Genomic DNA, 27,256 nt, shown 5'->3' on the forward strand with positions numbered 1-27,256 from the left:
TATGCTAATATAAATAATTTAAATTATGAAAATAAATCTGACAAAATATCCCAAAAGACCCTCACAGCATGGGTACTTTGCCCAGCAGCAACCCTCAGTTCACGTAAAAGGAAATTGGTGCTGGCTAGCTGTCTATAACTGTGGCAGTCGCGAAACTTGGTGACCGGTAATTAAGAAAGTGGGGCCACACACTGAAGAACAAGTTATGTACATATATGATTTTGCAAATGTTAGGTGGCCACCAATTTTGTGATTCGAATGTTCTAAAATTATCAAAATGATATTGTTTTGAGTGTAAAATAAGTCAAAACGACGTCGTTTTAATAGTTTTGGACCATTTGAGCCACATAAATTGTGGCCACCAAACATTTTTCTTTTGCAGTAATAGTTTGGATTCGTTTAAATTATTTGAACAACAATGATAGAGACTACTAATTTTGAAACTTTAAAAAGACTAGTAATGACCTGGCACTCAATAAAAAAAGAAAAAAAAATACAACACTAAGGTCAAAACATCAAATCATTCATGGTGGGACTCACTGTCACATCATTAGTGATAGCACTAATTAGTGCTCTCACTCATTTTCCTTATTTGAATTTATGCATGGAGTAATGCTATATACCACTAATTTACCATCACTAATACCACCACTAGTGAGGTGGCAATTGAAAAAAAAAAAGAAAAAAAAAAACAAGACACAAAACACATGTGACAGTGGATGGGACCTACTGCCACATCATTAGAGCCACCACTAATTAGTGGTCTAAAGCATTTTTGTTTGTGCATGGGAATTATCTAATTAATTATTCAAAACATATTTAACCGGTCATTTGGATAGAAACCGATTGACAATGATAACATTGGGGGTGTTTGGTGGGGCTTTTTTTTAGCTAACTTATGACTTCTGGCTTTTAAAAAGTTATTTTGAACTGTTTGGTTAAACTTATTTCAAACAGTTTTTTATTCTAACAACTTATTTTAAGTAAAAAAAGCTGATTCTGAAAAGCTGCTCACCCTTTGCTTCTAATTATCAGCTTCTGCTGTGAACATGTTAATTTACAGTTATATTCTTAGATTTTTTTATTTTTTATTTTTTAAAAAATAGAAAAAGACCTAAATAGACTATATAATATTATTATTATTTTTTATGAGAAATGTAAACAAATAGTGAATAATAAAAAATAAAAGTTAATTGAAAAAGGTAGTTCACAGCTTATTTAACAAACACTACTCAGCAACTTAAATTTATAATCTAACAGCTACACCAAACAGATTAACAGCTTCTGAAAGGTTATAATCTATAATCTGTTAAGGTATAATCTATAATCTATTTTAACAGTTACACCAAACAGGACCATTGGTAACCCAACTTATATAATTATAATTCAGACAATTTGAATTAATTCAAATTTAATATATCAATCATTTTTCATAATTTTGTAAGAAAAATGTTTCACAAAAAATGCTAAGGATACAAAAAGTCATAGTTTGGGGCAAATAATATATGACAACTCTTGATTTATTACATATCTAATAATGGGGTGTTTTGAGAAGTTGATAAAAAATTGATTTTGACTTTTTATCAAGTTTTTTAACTTTTTAAAAAGTGATTTGAAAAGTTGGTAAAAAGTTAATTTTTTGCTTTTTAGTTTAATATTTATTTATGGTGTCAAATCAAATTAAAATGACTAAAATACCCTTACCAAACATAAGAAATTTTTATTTTTATTTTTTTGTCATAAGGCCTAATTTGTAATTTCACACCTGCGTTTTTCGCCCTTTCCAAACCAAATTTGTTGCGTTTTTGACCACTTGCGTTTTTGGAAAATGATAAAAAACGTGACTTTTTATGGCCCTTCCCAAAACGGCACAATATAGGACAAATTATACTAATAATCTTTATAGTTTGGGGTTCGTCACTTTGATTCATGATTTTTCAATTGTGACATATTTGACATTGAATTTTGCATTTTGTTTTAAATAAAAACAATTGAAGATGTCATTGCTCAATTTTAAGGGTAAAATTTTCAATTTGATAAAATATAAACTAATTTGACAAAAATAAGTATCAAAAAAACATTTTTGAATTTTTAAAAATAATTTCTACCCACTAAAGATAAAATTATGTAAAATTGATAATTTTTTTAGACATCTATTTATTTATTTATTTATTTTTATCAAATTAATTTTTATTATGTGTTTGGATGATGATTATGTTATGAGTGGTTGTTTTTATTTTCATTAAATTAGTTTTTATTTTTTTAAAAGTCAAATATGACGACAATTTTGATATCATTGCTAAACTAAGAGATATTTACCAATAAATCCAATCTCACAAACAAATACTCCAATTAGTCCTAAATTTTTTCTATTGATCTTTTAAGTCCTATTAGTGGATAGTTTCTTTCCGTGTAGTCATATTTTTGATTTTAATAGTGTTTTGGTAGACTATTATACCCTTTTATTAATGTAACATGTATGATGTGATACTCCAATGTGACACTCCAATGTGACATGTATTAATATGACATTACAACAATGTGACACTCAAAAAAAATAAAAACTCTTTAGTGTACTTTTTTAAATGGGATAACGTAATGGGTATGATGTAACATTCCAAAACTTTTATTTCAAAAAAAATAATTCCTCCTTAGTGTACTTTTCAAAGTGATAACGTAACAAGTATGATGTGACACTTCAACAAAATAAAAACTCCTTAGTATACTTTTATTAAACGTGACAACGTGGTAGGTATGATGTGACACTTCAAAAAAATAAAAACTCCTTAATGTACTTTTCTCAAACGTGACAACGTGACATTTATGATGTGACACTTCAAAAAAATAAAAATTCCTTGGTGTATTTTTCTCAAACGTGACAACATGACAGATATGATGTGACACTTTAAAAAAAATAAAAATTTCTTAATATGCTTTTCTCAAACGTGACATGTGACATTCCAACATGACAGATATGATCTAACACTCTAAAAAAATTAAAAACTTTTTAATATACTTTTCCTAAATGTAACACTCTAACGTGACGAGTATGATGTGACACTAAACAACTATTTAGTGTATTTTTTTCAAATGTGATATTCTAATGTGACGGGCAAATGAGTTATTACACATCTAAAAAAACTAAATGGATCACAAGAAAAAATATGAGATTATATGAATTATAAGTCCAAAATATAAGACTTATTGGTCAATCTCCCTTAAATTAATCCATTAAATCAAAAAATTAAAAATTAAAAATATTTCATATATTAAACATATAGATTACACATTAAAATTTAAGTTGCGGGAAGGATGTCATTACCAACTTAAACTTTGCTAATCACATTTTGTAATTTCCACATCACATAACATTAGTAGCATTTATTAACATGTGAATCGTAGGGCAAATTATACAAATAATCTCTATAGTTTGGGATTCGTGTCACTCTGATTCTTAACTTTTCAATTTTGATATATTTGATCTTAAATTTTGAATCTTGTTCTAAATAAGTATAATTAAAGATACAATTATTTAATTTCAAAAGCAAAATCGTCAATTTAATAAAATATAAACTAATTTGACAAAAATAATGTTAAAAAAATATTTTTAATTTTTTAAAATTATTTTTATCCACCAATGATAAAATTATGTAAAATTGATAAAAATTAACAAAAATTACATGATTAATTTTTTAAAATTAATTTTACATGATCATCATCCAAACACATAATAAAAATTAATTTGGTAAAAAAAAATACATAAATATCTAAAAAATTTATCAATTTTACATAATTTTATTTTTAGTGGGTAGAAATGATTTTTAAAAATTCAAAAATATTTGTTTGATATTTATTTTTGTCAAATTAGTTTATATTTGATCAAATTGACGATTTTATCCTTAAAAAATCTAATGATATCTTCAATTGTTCTTGTTTGGAACAAGATTCAAAATTCAGGATTAAATGTGTCCCAATTAAAAAATCAGAAATCAAAGTGACACAAGACCCAAACTATATGGACTATTAGTGTAATTCACACATATAAAGGACACAGTACCTTCGCATTGTAAAAATTATAATGAAATTTTGATCAATGGTGTGCATATAAGCTTGTTATTGTGGGATTGAATGTTGACTATTGATTTTAAATCCTGAATAAATTTTTGTTTTTTTTGATTTTTTGTTTTTGGTAGTAGTTTTGTTGTAAGATTTTGCAATTTCAAATTTAGAACTAAATGGATTGTGTTTTGTGTTATGTCCCAAAATACCAAAAGAACAAAATAAATAAAAGTAAGGGCAAAAAACACTTAAACCCCTTATGATTTTGGATTATTGCAGATCAGTCCAAAATCATAGGGAGGTGTTTGCATATTTTCGAATGTCAAGGGGGTCATTTGCAGCAATCCAAAGTTACAAGAGTTAAGTGCTTTTTGCCTTAAAAATAAACAAAAGTGTGTATTATTTTCACAATATATCTGTATTTTCAAGACTTAGATATGTCATTATTTAACAATAGTTTATAATGTTAAATAAATTAATCTCTTCAATCAATAACAATATTTTTCAACATGTTTATCATTATATCCATATATTTTTTTAAAGCTTTTGGTATCTTTTTCTATCAATATTTTATTTTAATATTGCAAATTTTGGAATTTAGAAATGAGTTAAATTTCTCTCAAATTCAAATATGAACTTAAGAGAATTTGAGGGCCTCGTAGGGCCTACTATGAGGTTCATTTCATTCTGAACTATTAATTTTGTAGGATCATTTGTATATATATCATGAAAAAATTACATCAATGTGATAATCATAACGTTTCCATTTTATCATATTTGTCTCTAAAAAAAATAAATTATGTTTTTGAAAATAATTTTTTTTTGGAGACATACGATAAAAAGAAAATATTATGGATATTGAATTGACCAAATTTTTTTTTTTTATGAATAACACACACAAAAGATTCTATAAAATAAGCAATTTGAATCATCAAAACGAGGCCTATGAACCTCATTAACCCTTCAAATTCTTTTAAATTTAAATTTGAACAAAAGTCTAAGCCTATAAAATTTCTAGGGTAAATTATAAACATATCTTCTAAAATTTGTTTAAAATACGAACTGTCCCCTATAAAACTAGAAATTAGTTCTCGCTCATTCAAGTTTTTAATTGTATAACAAATGACTATTTTCATTAATAAATAAAGTTAATTAACAATTTTTAATAATGTCAAAAATATATTTTAATTAACAATTCATGTATTTTTACAATTGTATAGGAGAGTAGTTAAGAATTTATTTATTTATTAATTATGTTAAATAAAAAATGCTTACAAATGCATATTTGTAATTTTCAGAACTATACAAATCAATTCGTATTTTAAGTAAATCTCGAGAGATGTATTTGTAATTTATTCAAAATTTCTATACCTGAGAGTTTTCCATCAGTTCTTTGCCTCTTAATCAACAATATGAAAGAAATATTATGAAAAGTTTTTATGGAAATTCTCAACTCTTAAATTAATTTGTAGTGTTTTATTATGTTATGTAACTCATGAATTAGTTTTATGAATTTTTTCATGATATTTATTTCATGATGGATATCATTACTCCTTAAGACTATCTCCAACGCTTCACCAAACCTTGCATCAGATTTGAAATTTGGTAAAAAAGTCACTTTTTGCAGCTCCAATGGTTTCATCAAATTGGTATCACAACGAGAATTCACCAAATTTTTCATCAAAGTGAGAATAGGGGAAAGATTTCACTAATTTACTGTGCATGACTGTTGGGGAAGTCCAACCAGTCAACCAGCCGATTGACCAACCGGTCGACCGATTCCCTTACAAATAGGTTGGTTCAAGCAAGTCAAAAAGTTCAAAGAGGTAAAAAAAAAAAATACACTAACTGGTCGGCCGGTCGACCCCTGCTTTGATGACAACCATTGGAGTAGTCTGTATCAGATTGAGAAAATGGTCTTTTTTTTTACTCAGATTTGGTGAAAAATTTGATGAACCGTTGGAGATGCTCTAACCAATCATAGATTTGATTTTCATCCTCTCAATAGATACATTCTATATTACCGTCGGTGGTGTCACGTGCACAAATTAGTGTACACACTAGTGTACAAACTAGTGTTATGATATTATTATTGATTACATTTATTATGCAAGTTATAAATATTTAAAATTATATAAATAATATCATATCATCTGTTTATACATTAATGTGTATATTAATTGATATATATATATGATTATTATCATCCATCAATGGTCATTGTTGATCTACCACAGGTCCACATGCAATATTTGTGGACCCCTCACGCGCTGAATCATTCATTTAAAAAGACAAAAAAAAAAAAGAAAAAAATAGTAAGTCTTGTTTGGGTCGGTTGGAAAGTTGGACAAGTCGGGAAAATAGGCGGTTTGGCGTGAAGTAGCCGAGCAATAAATTTTATTTTTTAATAAATATTTTTGCTTGGTTGAGAATTAATAAAAAAAAATTATGTTAACATTTGCACTACTACTAAGTACTTTCACACACAATTCACAACGCAATAAAACATGTCTGAATTAACGATGGGGTTTGATTTGGGGATTTATGTGTTGATCTTAATAGGTTGATTTATTATTTAATAAATTTTATGATAATTAATAACATTTTTATCAAATATTATTAAAAAAATATCATTAATTATTAATTTTCATCAATAGTTTAAAAATTGTCAAAAATAATGTCATTAATTATTAATTTTAGCGATAATTTAAAAAAATCATCACAAAAATGTTACTAATTTTTAATTTTCAACGACAGTTTAAAAAATTCGTCACAAAAAATGTCACTAATTATTAATTTTTTGTGACGACTTTTTAAGTGACATGCAAAAAGAGTCATACGATTTTAATAAGACTTTATAAAAATAAAATCCAACTATTAAGATCTATTGGTAATTTAGCTATGAATTTTTAGATTTTGTCCTCAAGGGTGAGAGATATTTATATTTAGGCTTTGTTTAGAAAAATAAGTTTTTAACTAAAAAGGTAAAAAATTATTAATACAAGTTATCCAAAAGTTTACTTTTTTGTACTTTTCCTTATAAAACACCCAAGAATTTTTTAAAAAATATTTTTATATCTCAATTGATGGAAAATTCCTGTTTGGAAGAAAATTACGATTCAATTTTTTACAAAACATAAGAGCATTTTCAATTCTTAATTTATTTTTTTTTTGAAAAAATCTGAACTAATTCTAAAAATTTGTTTTAATTATTTTTTATTTAAAAAAAAAAGCTATCTTCAATCCTTTCTCTTTTTAAGATTTTATCAAATTTTAGTAAAATATGACGGTTGTGAATTTGATAAATTTTAGTTCATCTTTGAGTTGGTGAAAATTTTGTATTTTCTGGTTTAGAACACAGTTTTAGCCTCCGAGCCTTTCCATTTTCTTTGTGTTAGATAGATGTCTCAAATTGTCTTTCTAACCAACTCAAGTTAGTCCATATAATTTAATTCTCTCTCCACCATACATCTATTAATTTTTCTCTCTTAAATTTTAGAAAAAAAAATCATACCTGTTATTCTTATAATTTCTTTCTTGTGGCAATTTGGGTACTGCAATTCTAATTGTATCGATGCTGCTCTTAATATTTCATACCATTTTAATTTGTCTAGCTGATACTATCTATTAACAAATTCAATAGAATTCAAGGGTAAAATGGGTCAATTCAAATCCCTCAACATCTCTTACGGGTGTGAATGAAATATTTTACCTTTTGACTTTAATTCAATTTCGGAAGAGATGGTTGTATCAATCGAATCAAATTAACACAATATAAAAACTTAAAAGATAAAAAATTGATACAATTAAAATTATAAAGGTGAAATTTACACAAAAAGCTGAACGGTCTAATTTGTACTAAATTTTAATATAATAAACATCTTTGTGATTTATTTATTTATTAGTTATTATAACAGAAATAGAAAAATCTTGGTAGGAATGCCATGTTTGGACTTTGATATGTGGACAAGCCAAGTGTATTTTTTGGACTTTTTGGGAAGTGTGTTTCAGACATAGAAAAAGTTTCAAAGCCAACGCATGGAAGTTTCAGTCATGGAATTGTAATTAAAAAGGTTGTTATTTTCAACTTTTGTCATTATATTATAAATAAAATTTACAAAATGTAAAATTTGCATTTGGTTAAGTTTTTTTTTTTTTTTTTTTTTAAATTTTTTGGTGGACTTTTATTTTCCAATTTGATCCAATTTTTTAAAATTTAGGGACTACTAATTTAAAAGTATCTGCAAAGTTTTTTTTTTTTTTTCAAGAAAAAACACTTAGGACAAAAAATGGAAGTGAGACTTTAGATTCTGAAGTAATATTTTGTTCATTAAAATGAAAGTGAAATATAATGATCATTCTATTAGACCATCTCCAACGCTGAACCAAAATTGATATCAGATTTAAATTTTGATGAAAAGTGTACTTTTCCATGCTCCAACCGTTGCATCAAATGAATATCAAAATGAGAAAACAGCAAAAAAAGTATCAAACTGAGAATAAGTTCTGTATTTTACCAAATCACTGTTACTGGCCGTTGGGATGAGACGAACGGGTCGACCATCCGGTTGACCAACCGGTCGCCCCGGAGAAAGTTCAGACCGTTCACAAAAAGGTTCAAACCAGTTAAAAAAAAAAATAATATTTTTTTGCCTAGGTGGTCGACCACCCGGTCGACCGGCCGGTTGACCACCCGGTCGACCACCAAAAGTTCAAAAAGTTAAAAAAAAAAGGTTCAAACCGGTAAAAAAAAAAAAAAAAAAAAAATTTTTTTGCCGTTACCGGTTGATCGGCCGGTTAACCAACCGGTTGCCCAGCGCAAATTTGATGAAACGGATTTGATGTTGAACCGTTGGAGCGCGAAGTATCAAATTAAGGAAATGACCCATTTTTGACTCAGATTTGGTGAAACATTTGGTACACCGTTGGAGATGCTCTTAGAATGTACATTTATTGTCACATTATGAAATTATCATTTAAGAGTCATTGTGGTGTTTTGGAAAATTGGTAAAAAATTAGTTTTTTGACTTTTTTAGTCGATTTTGTCTTTTTATGGATAAAAAATATGAGAGGTGATGTGACTCAAGATGAGTAAAAAATTAAAAGCTGACTTTTTATTTGGTTGCCAAAACACTCAAATTTATTTAAGGAATGGCCTTTTTTTTTTATTCATTTTATTTTATTTTAATAAATCAAATACCACTTAAGACATTCAATAATTGGATCTTTTGTCAACAAAGATTTATTTGGGGGTATTTTTTTGTTAGGCTTAGGCTCAACTACTAGCACTAGGCTTTCGTACTTAAGCTCGAGTAATTATCTAGTCTTTTGAAAATTTTAAATGGTGATGTGCCTCGGCAATAATATGGCCATGCACTTGCATGATAAAAAAAAAAAAAAATTAAAACAAAATAGGAAAAATCATAAAACACTATTAATTAGTCACAGTCACATGATCGGCTCAAAACAATATATATATTGAAATATACATAATTTGTAAAAGCTTGAGTTTGGTAAATTAACCCACAAGGCCCACAGACTAGCAAGATTGAGGCCCACTATTACCAATGGGCCAAGACAAAGACTATAAAAAATTAAGTTATATTCTAAAAATTCTAAACTTTCCATCTCTACTGTCTCTTTAAATATACACATCTAACAAAGGCATCGTAGGGTCTTTGCGTGGAGCAAGGATCCTCTAGAGTGATTTTTTTTTAAAGTTTTCTAAAGTGCTATATTGTGTGGTTGAGATTTACTGGCAAGTCACATCAATTTTTCTGATGTGACTTGCCAGTAAATCTCAACCACACAATGTAGTACTCTAGGAAACTTTAAGAAAATTTCACTCTAAAGGATCCTTGGTGCTTTGTGTGCGTGGGCCCCAAAGACTCATCTTATGTTGCAAGTTATAGATCAGAACGAGACTATACAAATCTGATTATCATTATGTATATGTAGCAACATTTGGGGGTATTAGTCTTGGTGAGTCCATGTTTAGATTTAGGCCCCGTTTGTTTTGGGTTATAGCAAGGGGATTAGGATTACTAGTACCTTGGGATTAGTATATGGGGTGTTTGTTTTGAGAGATAGCCTAGGGACTATTAATACCTTGGGACTAACTAATACCTTGGTATTACTAATACCTTGTTTGTTTTGAGAGATAGGGAGGGTACTACTAATACCTTGGTATTACTAATACCCTTGGGGAGGGGATTCATAGTGAGGAGGTAGAGATGGTATTAGAAAAATAGTGAGGGGATAGAAATTTTTTTATTTTTTTTATTTTTTATATATTGGAATTTTTTTTAAAAATATAATTTTTAATTTTTTATATTTTTTTATTTGTTTTATTATTTTATATAAAAATAATTTAACAATTCCTCACTACTAATCCCCTCACTATCAATCCCCTCACTACTAATCCCCTCACTATCAATCCCCTCACTAACAATCCCCTCATTATTAATCCTCTCACTATCAATCCCTTCATTCTATCTCTGAAAACAAACGACCCTCACTAACAATCCCCTCACTATTAATCCCCTCACTATCAATCCCCTCCATTTCATCTCTGGAAACAAACGGGGCCTTAGAAAACAAAGCCACTTTGATTATCCAAACCATGTATCCAAACGAATGCCTAATAGAATTTACCGTAACTGAACATTTTACAAAGTTACCGCTAGCATCTTAAAAGTTGTTGGGTATGTTTGGTTTGGTTTTGAGAGAGTAGTTTTTAAAAATTGTTTTGGAGAGAAGGTTTAGAATTTTTTTTGATTTGTTTAGCTGTATATTTTGAAAGTAGTTTTGGAGTTTGGAATGATTTGATATTTTGTTGTAATTGAGTAAATGTGTGTGAGAGAAAAAGTGATTGAGAAGAAGAGAGGAGAGAGAAAAAATAATTGATTGATGTAAAGAGAGATAAAGACCTTGTTTGGTTTGTTTTTCAAAAAATTTTTGAGAAAAATTCTTTATAAACAAGTTTTTAAGAGTAATCAAACCAAACAAATTTTTCAAAAAAAATCTCCAAATTTTGTTTGGTTACATACTTCCCTTCGAAATTATTTTGAAAAAATTATAAACTAAACAAGTTTTTAAAAAAATTTTTCTCAAAATCACTCTACAAAGCCAAACCAAACATATCCGTTATTACTCATTGAATTTTGGAAAAAAATTAAGCCTCACAATCTTGAATTTCAAAACATTGTTTTACAGTATCAAAATGTTTTGAAAAAGTATTTGGAAATCTGCATTCAAATTCACAACTAGAATCTTAAAAGTTGTTATTACTTATTTGAGTATTTTGAAATATTTACCCTGTCTGTGCATTCAAATTCACAATCCCGAATTCCAAAAACGTTGTTTTACGGTAGCAAAATGTTTTCAAAACAGAATTTGGAAGTCTGTCAGACAACCGCATGACCATCCCTGCCAGTCGAAACCAGCAGAGAACGATCCTCTACTGCTCTGAAACGTCCGAGAAGAACCAACAGGAGCTGTTAATCACGCTCTGATCATGCGATCCTGATTCATCAACCAGACTTTGGGTCCTGTCTCCTTAGAACTCAAGGATACAGATGTACGATCCTATAGAACAGATCCTGTTCAAGTAAGGTCGTATCCTTCACTGCTTGCGCTGTTGTTCATAAACATGTGCGTTGCTTCGTAATTTTTCGATGTGGGACTAAGTTTCACTTGTCTGTCAGTTAGCATGTTTAAGGTTTATTTCGTAATTATGTGCATTCAACATGGCATTTGTTAAAGTCGGGCTTCATGTTGTTTTCTAGTGAATCTAATCTTAATGGGTTTTGATTATTGAAAAAAAAATCATTAAAAGTATGATAATTAATAACAAATGGTATTAAACTCTAACAAGATTAAGCTCCTTTATATGCAAATTTACTGATCTAACGACAACCATTCTAGGAAAGAAAATATCTATTTTTTGTTTTTTTAGCTGAGCAATAGTATGAAATTGAATGGAATGGAGACATTTATTTCAAGATCAATGATTGGGAAATAAGCACATCAATATATTTTTATAAATTTACAATAAGCATTTAACAGTGGTTCTTTATTGAATTATACAAAGCTTTTTTACCCTCTTTGTGAATTCAAAAATCTCAATTTTGAATCTCCTTTTGATATGCTCACAGTAGCAACTGGAATATTTCAATCGAAGCGACACAACCCCTCTTGCAACATCTGTTAGATAAATTTGTAAAAAAAGGTTTATTTGCCTCTTTTGGGGGAAAAAAATGAATAAAAACCCAACAAAACTGAAGCATAACTAGTGTCCAAGAAGTAGAGGATTTCAACACTCTTTACAATCACCAGCTTTTAAGAAAAGGGGTGTTTTAAAATTTTATATGCAGATGGTCAACAACTTTTGCTAACTAATTTGGAATCGTAACATTCCATTATGCTTCATAGTCGACTTCTCAGTAGCCATGGCTCATACTTAGGTGACCCTGACTCCAACGCTTCGTTTGTTTGGACAGAAAAATTATTTTTCACATTTAATAGAAAACAAGAAGCAAACTGAAATTTTGATCCTATACTGGACTGGGAGGCTCCGAAGGATGACCCAACCAAGCCTCTTTGTGCATTCAAATCAAAACATAGCAAAATGTTTCAAAAAGTTAATTTGGTAGTCTGTCAGACAACCGCATGACCAACCCAGCTAGTCGAAACTAGCCGAGAACGATCCTCTACGGCTCTGAAGGATCCAAGAAGAGCCTACAGGAGCTGTTAATCACGCTCTGATCATGCAGTCGTGATTCATCAACCAGACTTTGGGTCCTGTCTCCTTAGAACTCAAGGATACAGATGTACGATCCTATAGAACAGATCCTGTTCAAGTAAGGTCGTGCTCCTAATTGCTCACTCCGTTGAATATAAACATGTTCTTCGTTCCGTATTTTTTTGATGTGGGATAAGTTTCACTTGCTAAACTCTTTACATGCAAATTTTACTGATCTAACGACAACCATTCAAGGAAAGAAAATAAATATCATTTTTTAGCTGAACTGTAGTATGAAATCGGATCCCGGTCCAGAATCCGTTCATTAAATCCTTAGATTTTGTGAAAGATGGTTGATCTGCTTCCTTTGGTAAATAAAAATTGAATGAAATCCAGTTTGTTTTTTTAGGTGGAAAATAATATTTTTTGTATTTTCTAGCATTTTGGTACAACAGAAAATGGAAGTAAATACAAAACTATTTTTGTAGTCGACGAAAAACAAATTTTTATGAACAAAAAATATTTTTTACTTTAAAAAGCAAAAAATATTTTTTTAATTAAAATATTACGAATGCTACCACGCCATCACCACACCACAACCACCACCACTACCTTCACTCCACCTCCATATTGTTGCCACCACCATCACCATTATTATGATCATTTATTAGTTTCAAGTTGACTCAATTGCAGAGTTGCAGTCCATCAGATTACAATTAATACGGTCATTAATACATTAGTTTCAAGCAGACTCGATTATAGAGTTGAAACCCATCCGATTTGCGCATTTGGAACCCAGCAAAACTACCAACAAACAAAAAGTGTTAGTGTATGATTAGCTTTAGCATGCTAGTGTATGATTATGTCTGTTAGTGTATAGCTTTAGCTTTATATCATGTTAGTGTATAGCTTTAGCTTTATATTTTATAATGTACAATGCATCACACTGTCAGTAGGCATCCAATGCTCAAATTCTCTCTATAAAAGAGAGTGCATTCCCCTTGTAAGAACACTCAATATAACATTCAAACATCAATAAATCAATACATAATTTATTCTCTCTCTTTCTCTATCAATTTATCTTACATGGTATCAGAGCTAAGTTAACAACCTAATCATTCTGCTCCACCGGCGGGCGGCAGCCTCGCCTTGGCCGCCCGCCGGACCTCTACCCATACCTTCATTCCGCTGCCACAAATTATTCTTCTTGCTCTTGATCTTGTTGTTGCTGCGCTACAGTAGTTTCTAACAAATTTCATGGCAGAACTTCACCTTCAAGATCAGAAATTCCATCCAAGCTAAAGCATGATGAGCGTGGTCTGTTATCAATGGTCTGTTATCAATTGATTATTACAAAGAGAAGCAGGATGAGAAGCTTCTATACAATGAAATGAAACCATTCCTCTTTCAGACCCGAATTCCTATCCTCTGAGCAACCTCTTTGAAGGAATGAACATCACTTCCCCAAAGCCAAGCATCGCAACCTGTATCTCTGGCACCCCATATATCATTTCTACGATCATCCCCTACATGAACGGCATCTTCAGGTTCTACTGCCAACAACTCACAAGCTCTCAGAAATATGGTGGGATTTGGCTTCTCTGCTTCAACTTCAGCTGAAATTGCCATAGCATCAAACCAGTGTCGCCCATCATTAACATATCTGAGTCTAGATCTACCCCAAGGCTGCTCATAAGCCCACATATATCTGTTCAATATCTCAGCTTCGGAGTACTCAATCCCATATTTATCACCAATCTGCCTGTAAATCTGGGCCATGGGCTGAGAGGGAACAACAAGAGTGCCAACCAAGAGAGCGATCTCCTGTAATCCTCGTAATCTTTCGAACCCATCACGTTTGATTCCAGAGGAGCTGCCGAAGATGATAATGGAAACCCGGAAACACCAAATGGGTTGACCTGAATCTACCCTCTAGCGCCATTAGAGCGAAACCCAGAAGCTAAACTCGGAGTTTTGTGGGTCAGTTTGCAGCTTTTGAACATCGATTCCCAAGAGCAACAGCCAGTCTTTGTCTGGTCAAAGGCCCAGCCCAAACCTCACGGCAATCGTTTGTTTCTGCAACATGCACTTTCCTATCTCCTATCCTCCTTCCTTTTCTTTTTTTTTAATCACACCGCCCAACCTTTCTTTTCATTATTCTAACTTCTAATTTCTTTAATCACACCTATCCACCACCCAAACTTTATTTTTTATTATAAAAAGCTTAATTGGTGCTCTCAATTCGCCCTGTTCCCCACTCCCTCCTTTATTATTTTTATTCATCATTATATATTCATCATCACCATCCCCAATTTTTTTTTTATTTTGATTCCCTTCCTTGCAAAAAAAAAAAAAAAAACCCTTCACAACCATCTCGGTTTTCATTCTACAAACTTATCATTTTTTTTCATGACGGGATCAACCCCGATCACAATTTTACAGAAACAAACAAAAAACAAAAAAACAAAAAAACAAAAAAAAACAAAAAAAAAAAAAACAAAAACAAAAACCAAACACAAACACACCAAAAAAAAAAAAATACAAACAAACCACCACATCCATAGGTGGGATTTTTCTTCTCTACTCTGCAGCCGTTCTCTTCTTCTTGCCTCCGTCCTGAGCGGCCCTTGACGGTGCTGCCTCCGTGTTTTCCACGCCGCAGAGCACGTTCACTCCCCCATACTCCTCCACTGCAGCATATGGCGGACCTCCAAATCGGAACATCACGGTGGCCTTCCGCTTCAGCTCCTTATTTTCCGCCTTTAGCACACTTATCTTTGCTCGCGCATCCTTATACATGCGCTGGAGCAGAGCCAGTTGGGCGTTTAATTGCTGCACCTCATTTGTTCTACTCTGCAGCCGGTGCGACAAGTTTGTGACCGCAGTCATGGTCTCCACGCATGACTTCAATGTATACTGATTGGCCTCAATATCCGTTTGCACCGCCATTTTTTGCTCCACCGACCGCATCGGAAAGTTCAACGGCGCAAAACCAGAGGTGTTTGGTTGAGGTTCACTGGCCACCGCACCAGTTATTTCTCTTGTCGACTCGTTCAGTTCTGGAAAGAGCGTGAGCAGATCACGGGAAGAGGAGGCCATGTTCTAGGTAGCTAGACGGGAAGAAGAGGAGGCCATGTTATGGGTTGCTGAGTGTTTCAGAGAAGTGTTGGTTACAGAATGTTTACAGAGTGTTTCAGAATGCCAATGTTCAGAGGTTTCAGACTGGTTTGCACAGCCTCCGCCTCAACCTTGGTTTAAATAGCCAGGGCCGACACGCGCATCGCGCGCCACTTGACGCCAGACGACAAAACGGGCGGGCAAGCCAAGGTAGTCACGCGCCTCGCCATCATGCCCGGCACACCTTTTTATGGATTGGGCACGCCTTTTGATGGCACACCTTTTGATAGATTGGGCACGACTTTTGAGGGTGCGATATATATATCTATATATCTCTATCTTTTGGGCTCCCACGGTCTGCCACTACCACACAGTGTCTGTTACATCGGTCCGACATGACCCCGTAAACTGTCTTGATCCCCTTTATCACTCACTTTATTTCAACCTCAAACAGTTTTCTATCTTCACACCTATTTGAGTTTGAGGGGGGGTTATACATATATCATGGTGAGCATGGTTACACACCATGGGAACCACTCAAGCCATCCCATGGCGCACTCCCTAAGTCGCCTCCTTGGTGCACCACCACAAGCTTCTACAACGGTCCGGCATGACCCCGTAAACTGTCCCGACATTGATTCCGGTCAGCGCGCACTCCCTAAGTGGCCTCCTTGGTGCACCACCACAAGCTTCTACAACGGTCCGGCATGACCCCGTAAACTGTCCCGACATTGATTCCGGTCAGCTTTTACATCGGTCCGACATGACCCCGTAAACTGTCCCGACATTGATTTCGGTCAGCTTCTACAATGGTCCGACATGACCCCGTAAACTGTCCCGACATTGATTTCGGTCAGCTTCTACAACGGTCCGACATGACCCCGTAAACTGTCCCGACATTGATTCCGGTTAGCTCCTACAACAGTCTGACACAACCATACAGGGTCTTTACCAACGGTTCGACACGCCCATACAGTGTCTTCTATCCTATTTTCCTGTTTTGTTACTCTCTGCAAACTCAAGTTGGCTAGTACCTATCCTCCTTGAGTTTAAGGGGGGCTGTTAGTGTATGATTAGCTTTAGCATGCTAGTGTATGATTATGTCTGTTAGTGTATAGCTTTAGCTTTATATCATGTTAGTGTATAGCTTTAGCTTTATATTTTATAATGTACAATGCATCACACTGTCAGTGGGCATCCAATGCTCAAATTCTCTCTATAAAAGAGAGTGCATTCCCCTTGTAAGAACACTCAATATAACATTCAAACATCAATAAATCAATACATAATTTATTCTCTCTCTTTCTCTATCAATTTATCTTACAAAAAGAAAAAGAAAATGAAGAAAAATGTCTGTTAGAGCCTGTCAAAACAACCACCGGACCCACTGTTCCTCACACCTTCCTATAAAAACATCTCCTTTGGTTTGGTAGCTTTTCGATGTGGTAGCTAACGTTTGCCTTGTTCGTTAGTGGGTTTTGTTAACTAATCTATAAATATATTAAGATTTATCAAGTTATTCAAACTAGAAACCCAATAATTACAAGGGAAATTTACCCAAAAATCCTATGAATTTTCTTATAATGAGATAAGTACTGTTCATTTGGAATATTATCCCATGAGATCCTATTTCAATCTTTTTATAAGCATGATTAAACTGAATAATTTATAATAATAGAAAATTTATTTATATAGAGATGATCATTAGTTTAATGGTAAAATTTTGACCTATTATTGGTTCAAGTCTCAGCACAACCATTTTGTATATTATGTCAAAGATTAGATGTGTACCTAATCATTTCACTTCCGAACACATATTAATGTGTATTAATTTGACGTTGTTTAGAAATATTATTTATTGGTGATGTTACATGCACCCATTAGTATGCACACTAGTGTACCAACTAGTGTTATGATATTATTATTGATCACATTTATTATACAAGTTACAAATATTCAAAACCATACAAATGATGCCATATCATTTGTTAGTATACTAATATGTTGATACATATAGTATTATTCTTTATTTATATATATAATTTCTTATGGTTGGTGGATTGAAAATCGTCATTAATTCTATTTGAGTCAACAATGAAACAAGTTTCTAAAGTGCAAAATATGAAGCATATGTGATTCACATAATCAGGATAGGTGAGTATTAGGACATTTTAGTCTTGTTAATTGTGTTCGAAGCATGAATTAAAATAGAAATTTAAAAGATAAAAATAAAAATATACGTGAAATGTAATTATATTTCATTCACATTTTACTTATATTTTTTCATTCATTTTTTAAATTTCTACCAAATTTATGTTTCAAACACAATCTTAAGCCGTTAACAAGACAAATGGTACACTTTGATACACAAATCACAAATGATTATGTGCTTAAACTTTATTAAGAGTTTTTTTTTTTTTTTTTTCAACAAAAATTGTAACTCAATTGACACAGTTTTGCATAATGGAAATATAAAAGAAAATAGATTTCTTTATTGTTCATGAAACTAGATGTGTAACAATTGATCGAGGTCTTTTTTTTTCCTTAGGGGCTCCCGAATTTTGGCACATATGAGACACAGCCCATGTTTGTGACTTGGGCTATGTGTAAAGAGTGTCAAGTTGACGTGGGCCATGATTATTTACTGTTGGGCTGGTATTGTGATCTGTACCTACAACTGATACGATCAAACACCATTGATTAAATGGAATAGAACACAGGCCCAGAAATCTAACCCATTTCTTCAATGCAAGAATACCAGAACAAATATATTTGGAATAGGGAATCTACTACTTGGGCCACTTTTCTTATGATTACGGATCGAATTGGTCCGGTTTTAGAGTAAATTAGGAATCGAATACTGTTTCAAAAAAATTAAAACCGTAACTAAACCGTTAAACCTATGAAATTACACTAGAACCAAATCATAGAAACCAATTTGGTTTAGTTTGGTTTTACTGTTCTACAAAATTTATATACTTAACGTCAATAAATAAATAAATAATTTGGTTAAGTTGACTTAAATTTATCAATTTCACAATGAATATTAGTATTTAAATCTTATAAGAAACTTTTTATATTTTAATTTTTACATACAAAAATAATAATAAACAAAGATATCACAGTTTAGTCCGATTCGGAACCATAACAATAGGTTTGGGACGGGGAACCGGACCAATAAGAATGGTTTCATCATTTTAAAAATCAAAACTAGAATCGAAACTAATAAAAACTAGATCAAACCGACGGATCGGACCAGATTGGATGGATTTATCAATTCCATCAGTTTTTTATTTTTTGTACACTCCCTATTTCTCCCTCATGAAATGTCAAAGCTCTCTCTCCATGTAGGATACCATCCTGTCGACGCATGGTTACAAAAGGAGGAGCGATATATCTATCTCTACTATACTATGATAAAGTGAGGGCTGAAGTTGATGTAAATTGAAGCTTGCTCTTGGAATTGCCTGAAATAGTTACCTAAAGTTGGGAGTTATATGGAGCATTACCCTAACCATCTCTAACTATGTTAATGGATAACTGATACTGTGTGTATTATTTAAATTTAAAAAAAATTTAAAATCTTCAAAGTTGTATAGTTTAGATGGATCTAAAAGTATAATAATAATAATAATAATATTTTTAAAATTTTACTAAAATAAAAATAAGTTGAAAAAAAGGTCAACTTATAAACTCGCACTTAAAATGTATATACATATACTAAAACTAAATTTTATTGAAGAAGTTTACAAAAGTTGACTTATTTTTCTTTTTAGTAGTTTTTTATTTTTAATTCTTATAATTCTCTGGTCTAGATGAACCTAAAAAACACAATATTTTGACATAAGATTAAAATCCTATATATTTTAAAATTTTAAATTTGAAATATGGTGGTGAGTTATTTGAGACCTTAGTTGAACTCTTAAAATAAGGCTCTTTTATACATAATTATAACCACAAAAAAATAAAAAATAAAATTGTGATTCAATTGGTATACCGGTGGGAGGATCAAAGTCCATCTCTTTGGATTGTGATTCTCTCAAATATAAATTTGTAATGAAGAGAGTCGATTACATTATCTAATGATGAGTGTAATAGTCTTTTTTAATTTAAAATAATTATAAATTTAGATTTATATTTTATAGTCATTAAATATGTATTACATAAAGGGAAGAGGATCAAAGTCCGATTTCTTTTAAGCCTCAATTTTGGAGAGTCTCAAGTTCCAACACTTTTTGTCCAAGGCTAAAAAAATATAAGAAAAATTACCGATCAGTAATAATTTGAAAAAAAATAAATATGTATATATAAAATTGTTTATAATTTTAATTATTAATATTGATAGAGTTTACCACTAATTTGTAATTATTTTTAAGTTTTACTCTGATATAAAAGTCTCCCAAAACAACAAATACTCATCATCTAAAATCTTTAAAACACATAAAGAAAAACCCTAATAAATTGCCAAAGGTCCAATTCGGAATATTAAAACCACATTTTTTGTCAAAAGATTCATAATAAACTTCACAATCCAAAGGTTCACAAAACTCTTTTTTTTTTTTTTTTTTTTAAAGGCTCAAATCGTAAATGCCATTAAAATTAATGCAATTTTTAAGTGTGCAAGTGTATAGCATATGACAATTTTATAAATTTTTACAAATATATGTAAGTTATCTCATAAAATTACTTAAGTTTTTACAAATACACATAAGTTAACTTATAAAAATTTTAAAAATTATAATTTACGTATATTTGTAAGAATTTTTATGATTTTATAAAGTAACTTGTTTATGTTTATAAAAATTTATACAAATACATATGATATGCATCTTACACACTCAAGCACTTTACTAAAAATTATATATTGTCTAAAGTTAAGAAAATATCTCCTCAACTAAAGGTCCAAGTAAAATGTTGTAATTAAAAACTAAAAAAATTATTTACAAAAATTGAAAAACGTTTATTTTCATAAAAAATAAAATACAAAAATTTAATTATTTAAAAAAATAAAATTAAATTAAGATTAGAGGTAGAGAGAAAGACAGAGCGTCAAAAAAATGTTGACATGACAAGACAAGCCCTCACTTGTCGTCTTTTAGGTACATACCCCTCACTTGTCGGCCTTGTCCCCTACTCCTCCATCTTTTTCCCCTCGTCTCGTCCTACTTGCCTCCATTCTGGCTTTTACAGTTATTTCACATACTCCCTCCGTCCCAAAATATTGGTCCCTTTTGGGAAATCCAACTTTTTTTGGTAGTACACTTATTGCATTTGAAAAAAGTTAATTTTCCAAAATTACCCTTTTGATAGTACATTTTTTAGGAATATCAATGTCATAATTATACTTTTTAAATTGTTTATTAATTTAAAAGAAGGGCAAAATAGAAAATTTACATTATTTTTGTACTTGATTTATAAAGAGGGACTAATATTTTGAGACAATAAAAAATGGAATAAGGGACTAATATTTTGGGACGGAGGGAGTAAGTAATTTGTATATTGGTATGGTCAGTTACAAAATTTTAGTTAAAAGTTGCAAAGTTAAAAAAAAGTATTTTAATATATATATATTTTTAATTCTATTTATTTTTATCTTTTACATATTTTTCTTTAAAGAATAATTTTAAAATACTTTAATTTTTTAATTGTATAATTAAAAAAAACTAAAATATTAGAACTAAAAAAAAAAAAACCACACACACAAACACAAACCGGCCCATATATTTCTCTATTCTATTTTATTATTTAACATTTGTTAAGTTGTTTTTCAAAACCTTAACAAAAAGTATTGAATTCTACATATTTAACCAATAAAAATAAAGAAAACTTACGTGTAGTTCATAATAAGTGGATTTATTGTCCAATATGTCATGTTATAAGTAATGATATTTTTCATCAAACACTATTAAAAAACGTCATTAATTGTTAATTTTTAGCATCAGTTTGAAAATTTTGCCACAAAAATAGTAATTAATTATAGGTTTTAACGACTGTTTGGAAAAATTATTATAAAAAAGTAATTAATTTTCAATTTTCAACGATAATTTAAAAAATTTGTTATAGAAAAATATCATTAATTATAAGTTTTAGTGACAATTTATAAAAATCATAACAAAAAAGTCACTAATTATCAATTTTTAACTATACATACAAAAAATTATTTTTAACAATGATTTTATTAGGAATAACTTTTGATAGAATTTAATGAGAATTAAATCTAACTATTAAGACCTTTTGATAATTTATCTTAAAAATAAAGTAGGAGCACTATGTGAATTTGTCTAAGATCACTACATCTTTAACTAATAAAAATAAGGGTAAATTACAGTAGATCCCTTAAACTATGTCTGTTTTACATTTTGCTTTTCTTTGCTTCAAAACTAATTGTTAACTCTTTCAAAATATTATCTTATTACCGTTACCTTAATTGCTAAGATTCAATGAGGAATTTACAAAAAAAAAAAAAAAAAAAATCAAATAATATGTAAACTACACGACACATTTATGAAAATTTTAAGATAATAATGTCCTTATCTGATATTTCCGCTTGCACTTTGCCATTAATATAAGAGAAACAAAATATAAATAAAATTACCAGATAAAAATATATTTATTATTCTAAACCAATCAATAATGAATATTATTGTTTTAAAATTTTAATAAATGTTTATATACTTTACACATGATCTGATTATATATAAATTTATAACAGAATTTTAACAAAAATAATTAATTATAATAAAATAATATTTTAAAAGAATTAACTATTAAGTTTTAAAATATAAAAGGAAAAAATACAAACGAAGTACAATTTATGAATTTGTTCAAGATCACTACTCCCTCCGTCCCAAAATATTAGTCCCTTATTCCATTTTTCATTGTCCCAAAATATTAGTCCCTCTTCAAAAATCAAGTACAAAAATAATATAAATTTCCTATTTTACCCTTCTTTTAAATTAATAAACAACATAAAAAGTACAATTATGCATTGATATTCTCAAAAAATGTACTATCAAAAGGATAATTTTGGAAAATCAATTTTTTTTAAATGCAATAATTATACTACCAAAAAAAGTTGAATTCCCCAAAAAAGACCATTATTTTGGGACGGAGGGAGAACATATTTTTTCCAACACTGCAGTTACTGCAGGGTTTTGAAGAAGGCAGAGCTGAAAAAGAATTGAGTGATCAATGCAATGATAAAATGAGGGAGGGAGAGAGAGAGAGAGAGAGAGGCGCAAAAAGAATGAGAGAGAAGCTCTCAGAGTAGACGTTTGAGATATCAGAGTTTTTTCCCCCTTCAAGTTGAGAAAGCAACTTGAAAAGAGAGGCCAGTAGAGACACCAAAAACAGGATCTTGCTTTTAAAGAGATGAGATAGATTTTTTTTATTTTTGTTTTTGGATTAAAGAGATGAGATTAGACTGAGACTGTAATAGGTCCAGTTGTTCATAAATGCCACATGGATATCAGTGCCCACCAACCCCCAACCCAAAACACCACTGAGCCTCCGTTTGAGAAGTGGGTTGATTTTTTAATTTTTTGACTTTTTTGATTATTTTAGTTTGGACTAAAAAATTCAATTTGGAAAGAATTTTTTGACTTTTTAACTTTTTTTACTTTTTTTGTGAGAGAAGAATGTAATGATTATGGATTTGATGTGATATTTTATTTTTTGTGACTAAAATAACCTATTTTGTCTTTTGTGGCTAAGACAGCCAAAAGCCCCATTTAGCTCTTGACAAACGGAGCCTCAAACCCCTTACATGCAACTGTTCAACTTCACATTCACATCTATATCGATATCTATATCTATATCTATATTATATATTACATAAAACGGAGTTTTTAACCCTAAGTCTTGTAGAAACTCCAATCTCTTAATCTAAATTTCTTAATTTTTTGATTTAAAAAAAAAATCTTAACATTTATTAACTTCTAACAACTCCCAAGTCTTACCTTCATAATAACACTTTAATGCATTAAGAACAAGTATAAAAAAATTCTTTCAAATCAGAAACATATGAATTCCTTCAAAAATCCTAACACATGTGATTATTATCCCCTTATAATAACACTTTAATGCATTAAAAATAATCATAAAAAAAATTCAAAATTATTTGAAATCCAACGCATATGAATTCCTTAAAAAGTCTCAACACATATGATTATTATCCCCTTATAATAACACTTTAATGCATTAAAAATCTATACTATATATTAATGCCTCGTTTGAGAACCTTCTCTTTTAGCCAAAAAGTCAAAAAGTTACTAAATTAGCCAAAAAGCCAACAACCCATACAAAAAAGTCAAAGATTCTCTTTTCTCTCTATTTTTTGCACATCTTTTCGTAAAAAGCCAAAACTCATCTCAAACATACTAGTTTTTTGTTAGCTCATATTTTAGCCAAATAGCTAAAAAGTTACTAAATTAGCCTGTTCTCAAACGAGGCCTAAGTAAAAAGAGGTTTTTAACCCCAAGCCTTGTGGAAGCTCCAATCTCTCAATCTAAATTTCCTGATTTTTTGATTTAAAAAAAAATTAACATTTATTAACTTCTAACAACTCCCAAATCTTATCCTTATAATAACACTTTAATACATTAAGAACAAGTATAAAAAAAATTATTTGAAATTCAACACATATGAATTCTTTGAAAAGTTCCAACACATATGATTATTATCCCCTCATAATAACACTTTAATGCATTAAAAATAAACATAAAAAAATTCAAAATTCTTTGAAATCCAACACATATGAATTCTTTGAAAAGACTCAACACATATGATTATCATCCCCTCATAATAACACTTTAATGCATTAAAAATAAGCATAAAAACATTACTTGAAAAGTCCAACACATATGATTATTATCAAAATATTAAACTTTAATATAATATAATAATAAAAAAAACATTTAATTTTTTGAAAAGTCCAACACATATGATTGTTATTAAAATATTAAACTTTAAATAATATAAAAAAGGAAAAAAAGAAGACATTTAAAAAAAAATATTTAAAAATCACAATTTACATATATAGATAATTGTAAACACAATCCGTGCATAGCACGAGTGATATGCTAGTACTATATATTAAGCAAAATGGAATTTTTAACTCACAGGTCTTGTGAGAGCTCCAATATCCTTATCCTAATTTTTTGATTTAACAAAAAAAAAAAAAAAAAACACCTTTGCATTTATTGTTTCTCCCAACCCAACCTCAACATTTATTAACTTCTCCCAACCCACAATCCCTTTTGACTTCTCTCATAATTATTGCAGTACTCTTTTCAATTTCTCTCGTACACTATGGTTATACACAAAAATAAAGAAAATAAGAATTTAGCTATAGATCTCAAAAAAATATAACATCTAAATTTAAATTATGATTTAGTAATATAATTATGTATTTTTTTTCATATATATCTATCAAAATTTTAAATTACTTAATGGGACAAATTAATTAATTTTCTAAAGTTATTAATTTTTTAATTTACAAAATAGATTAAAAAAATATTAATTGATTTATTTATTTAATAACAAAAATATTTCATAATATTTCTCTCCTAATCTCTCTCACCAATTTCAAAAAAAAAAAAATTAAAAACTTGCATTTGTTTTCTCTTCCCAAAAAATCAGATAATATTTTTTTATTAAAGTTGTAGATATCTATCTATATCTTATATATTATATTATAACATAAAAAATAAAAAATAAAAAAAACTAAAAAAAAAATCTTCAAAGCTTATCTAATAATTACAATAATTTTTTTTTATTTATTTATAAAGTTCTGTGCATAGCACGGTTACTACTATCTATATATCTATCTATATATATCTATACTATATGTTAAGCAAAATAAGGTTTTTAACCCCCAAGGCCTATGGGAACTTCAATATCCCAATCTGAATTTTCTAAATTTTTTATTTAAAAAAAAAACTCAACATTTATTGATTTGGTTAAAATTCCCTGATCAGCATTTATTAACATTTTTCAATTCACATGTCTTTCCACATGTCTGCATTTATTAATTTGGTCAAAATCCTCCGATCAGCATTTAAAATCCCCTCATACAAATAATTATAGATACAATCCGTGCATAGTTACTACAGTACCCTTTTCAACTTCTCTCATATACTATGGTTAATGATAAGATTGTTAAATTATTTTTATAAAAAATCTTAAAAAACATAATTTATATATTAAAAAAAATCTAAAACAAATATAAATATTTATAATTATCCCGTGCATAGCACGGGTGATAGGCTAGTCTATACTATATATTAAGCAAAATGGGGTTTTTAACCCCAAGCCATGTGGGAGCTCCAATCTCCCAATCTAAATTTCTTGATTTTTTGATTTAAAAAAAAAAAAACTTAGCATTTATTAACTTCTCCCAACCCCCAAGTCTTACCCTCATAATAATACTTTAATGCATTAAGAACAAACATAAAAAAAATTCTTTGAAATCCAACACATATGAATTCCTTGAAAAGTCCCAACACATATGATTATTATCTCTCATAATAACACTTTAATGTATTAAGAACAAGCATAAATTTTTTTTTTTAAAAGTCCAACAAATATGATTATTATCAAAATATTAAACTTTAATGGGGCATTTACATACAAATCCCATTTTGTGAACTTATAATCCATTAGGTCCTAGATAAAATTATTTGTTCATTCAAGTCCCATTACTTTTTAATAGACCATTTACCCATCCAAACCACCTTCCTTCTCCACCAAATTCATCGACGATTTCTCTCTCTCTCTCTCTGTCTCTCCATTAATGAACAAACCAACAAAAAGAAGTCCCAGGAGCACCTGTAGTTGGAGACTTTGGATGAAGCTGTGGAGGCAGAAAAGTTGGGGCAAACCAAATCCAGAACCGTATTAAATTCTCAGCCATCTCTTTCTTCCACTTTGGCAATTATACAACACAGAAACCATTTTAAAAACCAAATATAAATCCCATCTTCTCAGAATTGCTCAAATTGAAAACCATTTTGCAATGACGACTGTGTGTCGGTGTGGTATACATAGTAGTTCAAACGTCGACACCTTAGTTGGTTTACAGGTGTGTCATGGTTTTTTTTGCAACGTTGATTTTTTCGTTTGTTGGTGGCATACCGAGCTCACCGATCATTGCCAAGATATTTCGGTCCACCATTAAAGGATCTTCTCTTCTTGGTTTGAGAAGGAGAAGTCTTTGCCTTCGCAGACGTCGTCCATGGATTGTGATTGTTTGGCTGGAGAGAGATTACACAGAGAGAGAGAGAGAGAGAGTGGGTTTAACTAGGAAAAGTTGAAAACTAAAATCTAAAGAGATGGACG

The 27,256-nt window shown here is 30.1% G+C and overlaps 1 protein-coding gene and 2 non-coding genes across 3 annotated transcripts; all 3 read right to left on the bottom strand.

The window, feature by feature from the left end:
- Positions 1 to 11,459: 11,459 nt before the first annotated feature.
- Positions 11,460 to 11,678, bottom strand: LOC114276733 (small nucleolar RNA U3). The gene has a single exon (XR_003634352.2). It is a non-coding gene; the product is annotated as a small nucleolar RNA U3 (small nucleolar RNA).
- Positions 11,679 to 12,711: 1,033 nt separating this feature from the next.
- LOC114276732 (small nucleolar RNA U3) lies at positions 12,712 to 12,930 on the bottom strand. Its single transcript, XR_003634351.1, has one exon. It is a non-coding gene; the product is annotated as a small nucleolar RNA U3 (small nucleolar RNA).
- Positions 12,931 to 14,209: 1,279 nt separating this feature from the next.
- Positions 14,210 to 14,744, bottom strand: LOC145800165 (uncharacterized). The gene is made up of 2 exons (XM_082889807.1): positions 14,722 to 14,744; positions 14,210 to 14,675 (listed from the first exon to the last, which is right to left on the bottom strand). Exons 1-2 carry the CDS (start codon positions 14,742 to 14,744, stop codon positions 14,210 to 14,212), a joined length of 489 nt encoding a protein of 162 aa, XP_082745933.1.
- Between the last annotated feature and the right edge of the window lie 12,512 nt (positions 14,745 to 27,256).

This window comes from Camellia sinensis, chromosome 10 (genome assembly GCF_055761805.1).
Source record: "Camellia sinensis isolate YWXY chromosome 10, ASM5576180v1, whole genome shotgun sequence".
In the NCBI taxonomy this organism is placed as follows: domain Eukaryota; kingdom Viridiplantae; phylum Streptophyta; class Magnoliopsida; order Ericales; family Theaceae; genus Camellia; species Camellia sinensis.

Bases quoted from the DNA above. Each gene is read 5' to 3' on its own strand.
- LOC145800165 (XM_082889807.1), bottom strand. From the start codon at position 14,744: ATGGCGCTAGAGGGTAGATTCAG. The intron at 14,676-14,721 runs GTCAACCCATTT...CATCTTCGGCAG, and splicing joins GCGCTAGAGGGTAGATTCAG to CTCCTCTGGAATCAAACGTG.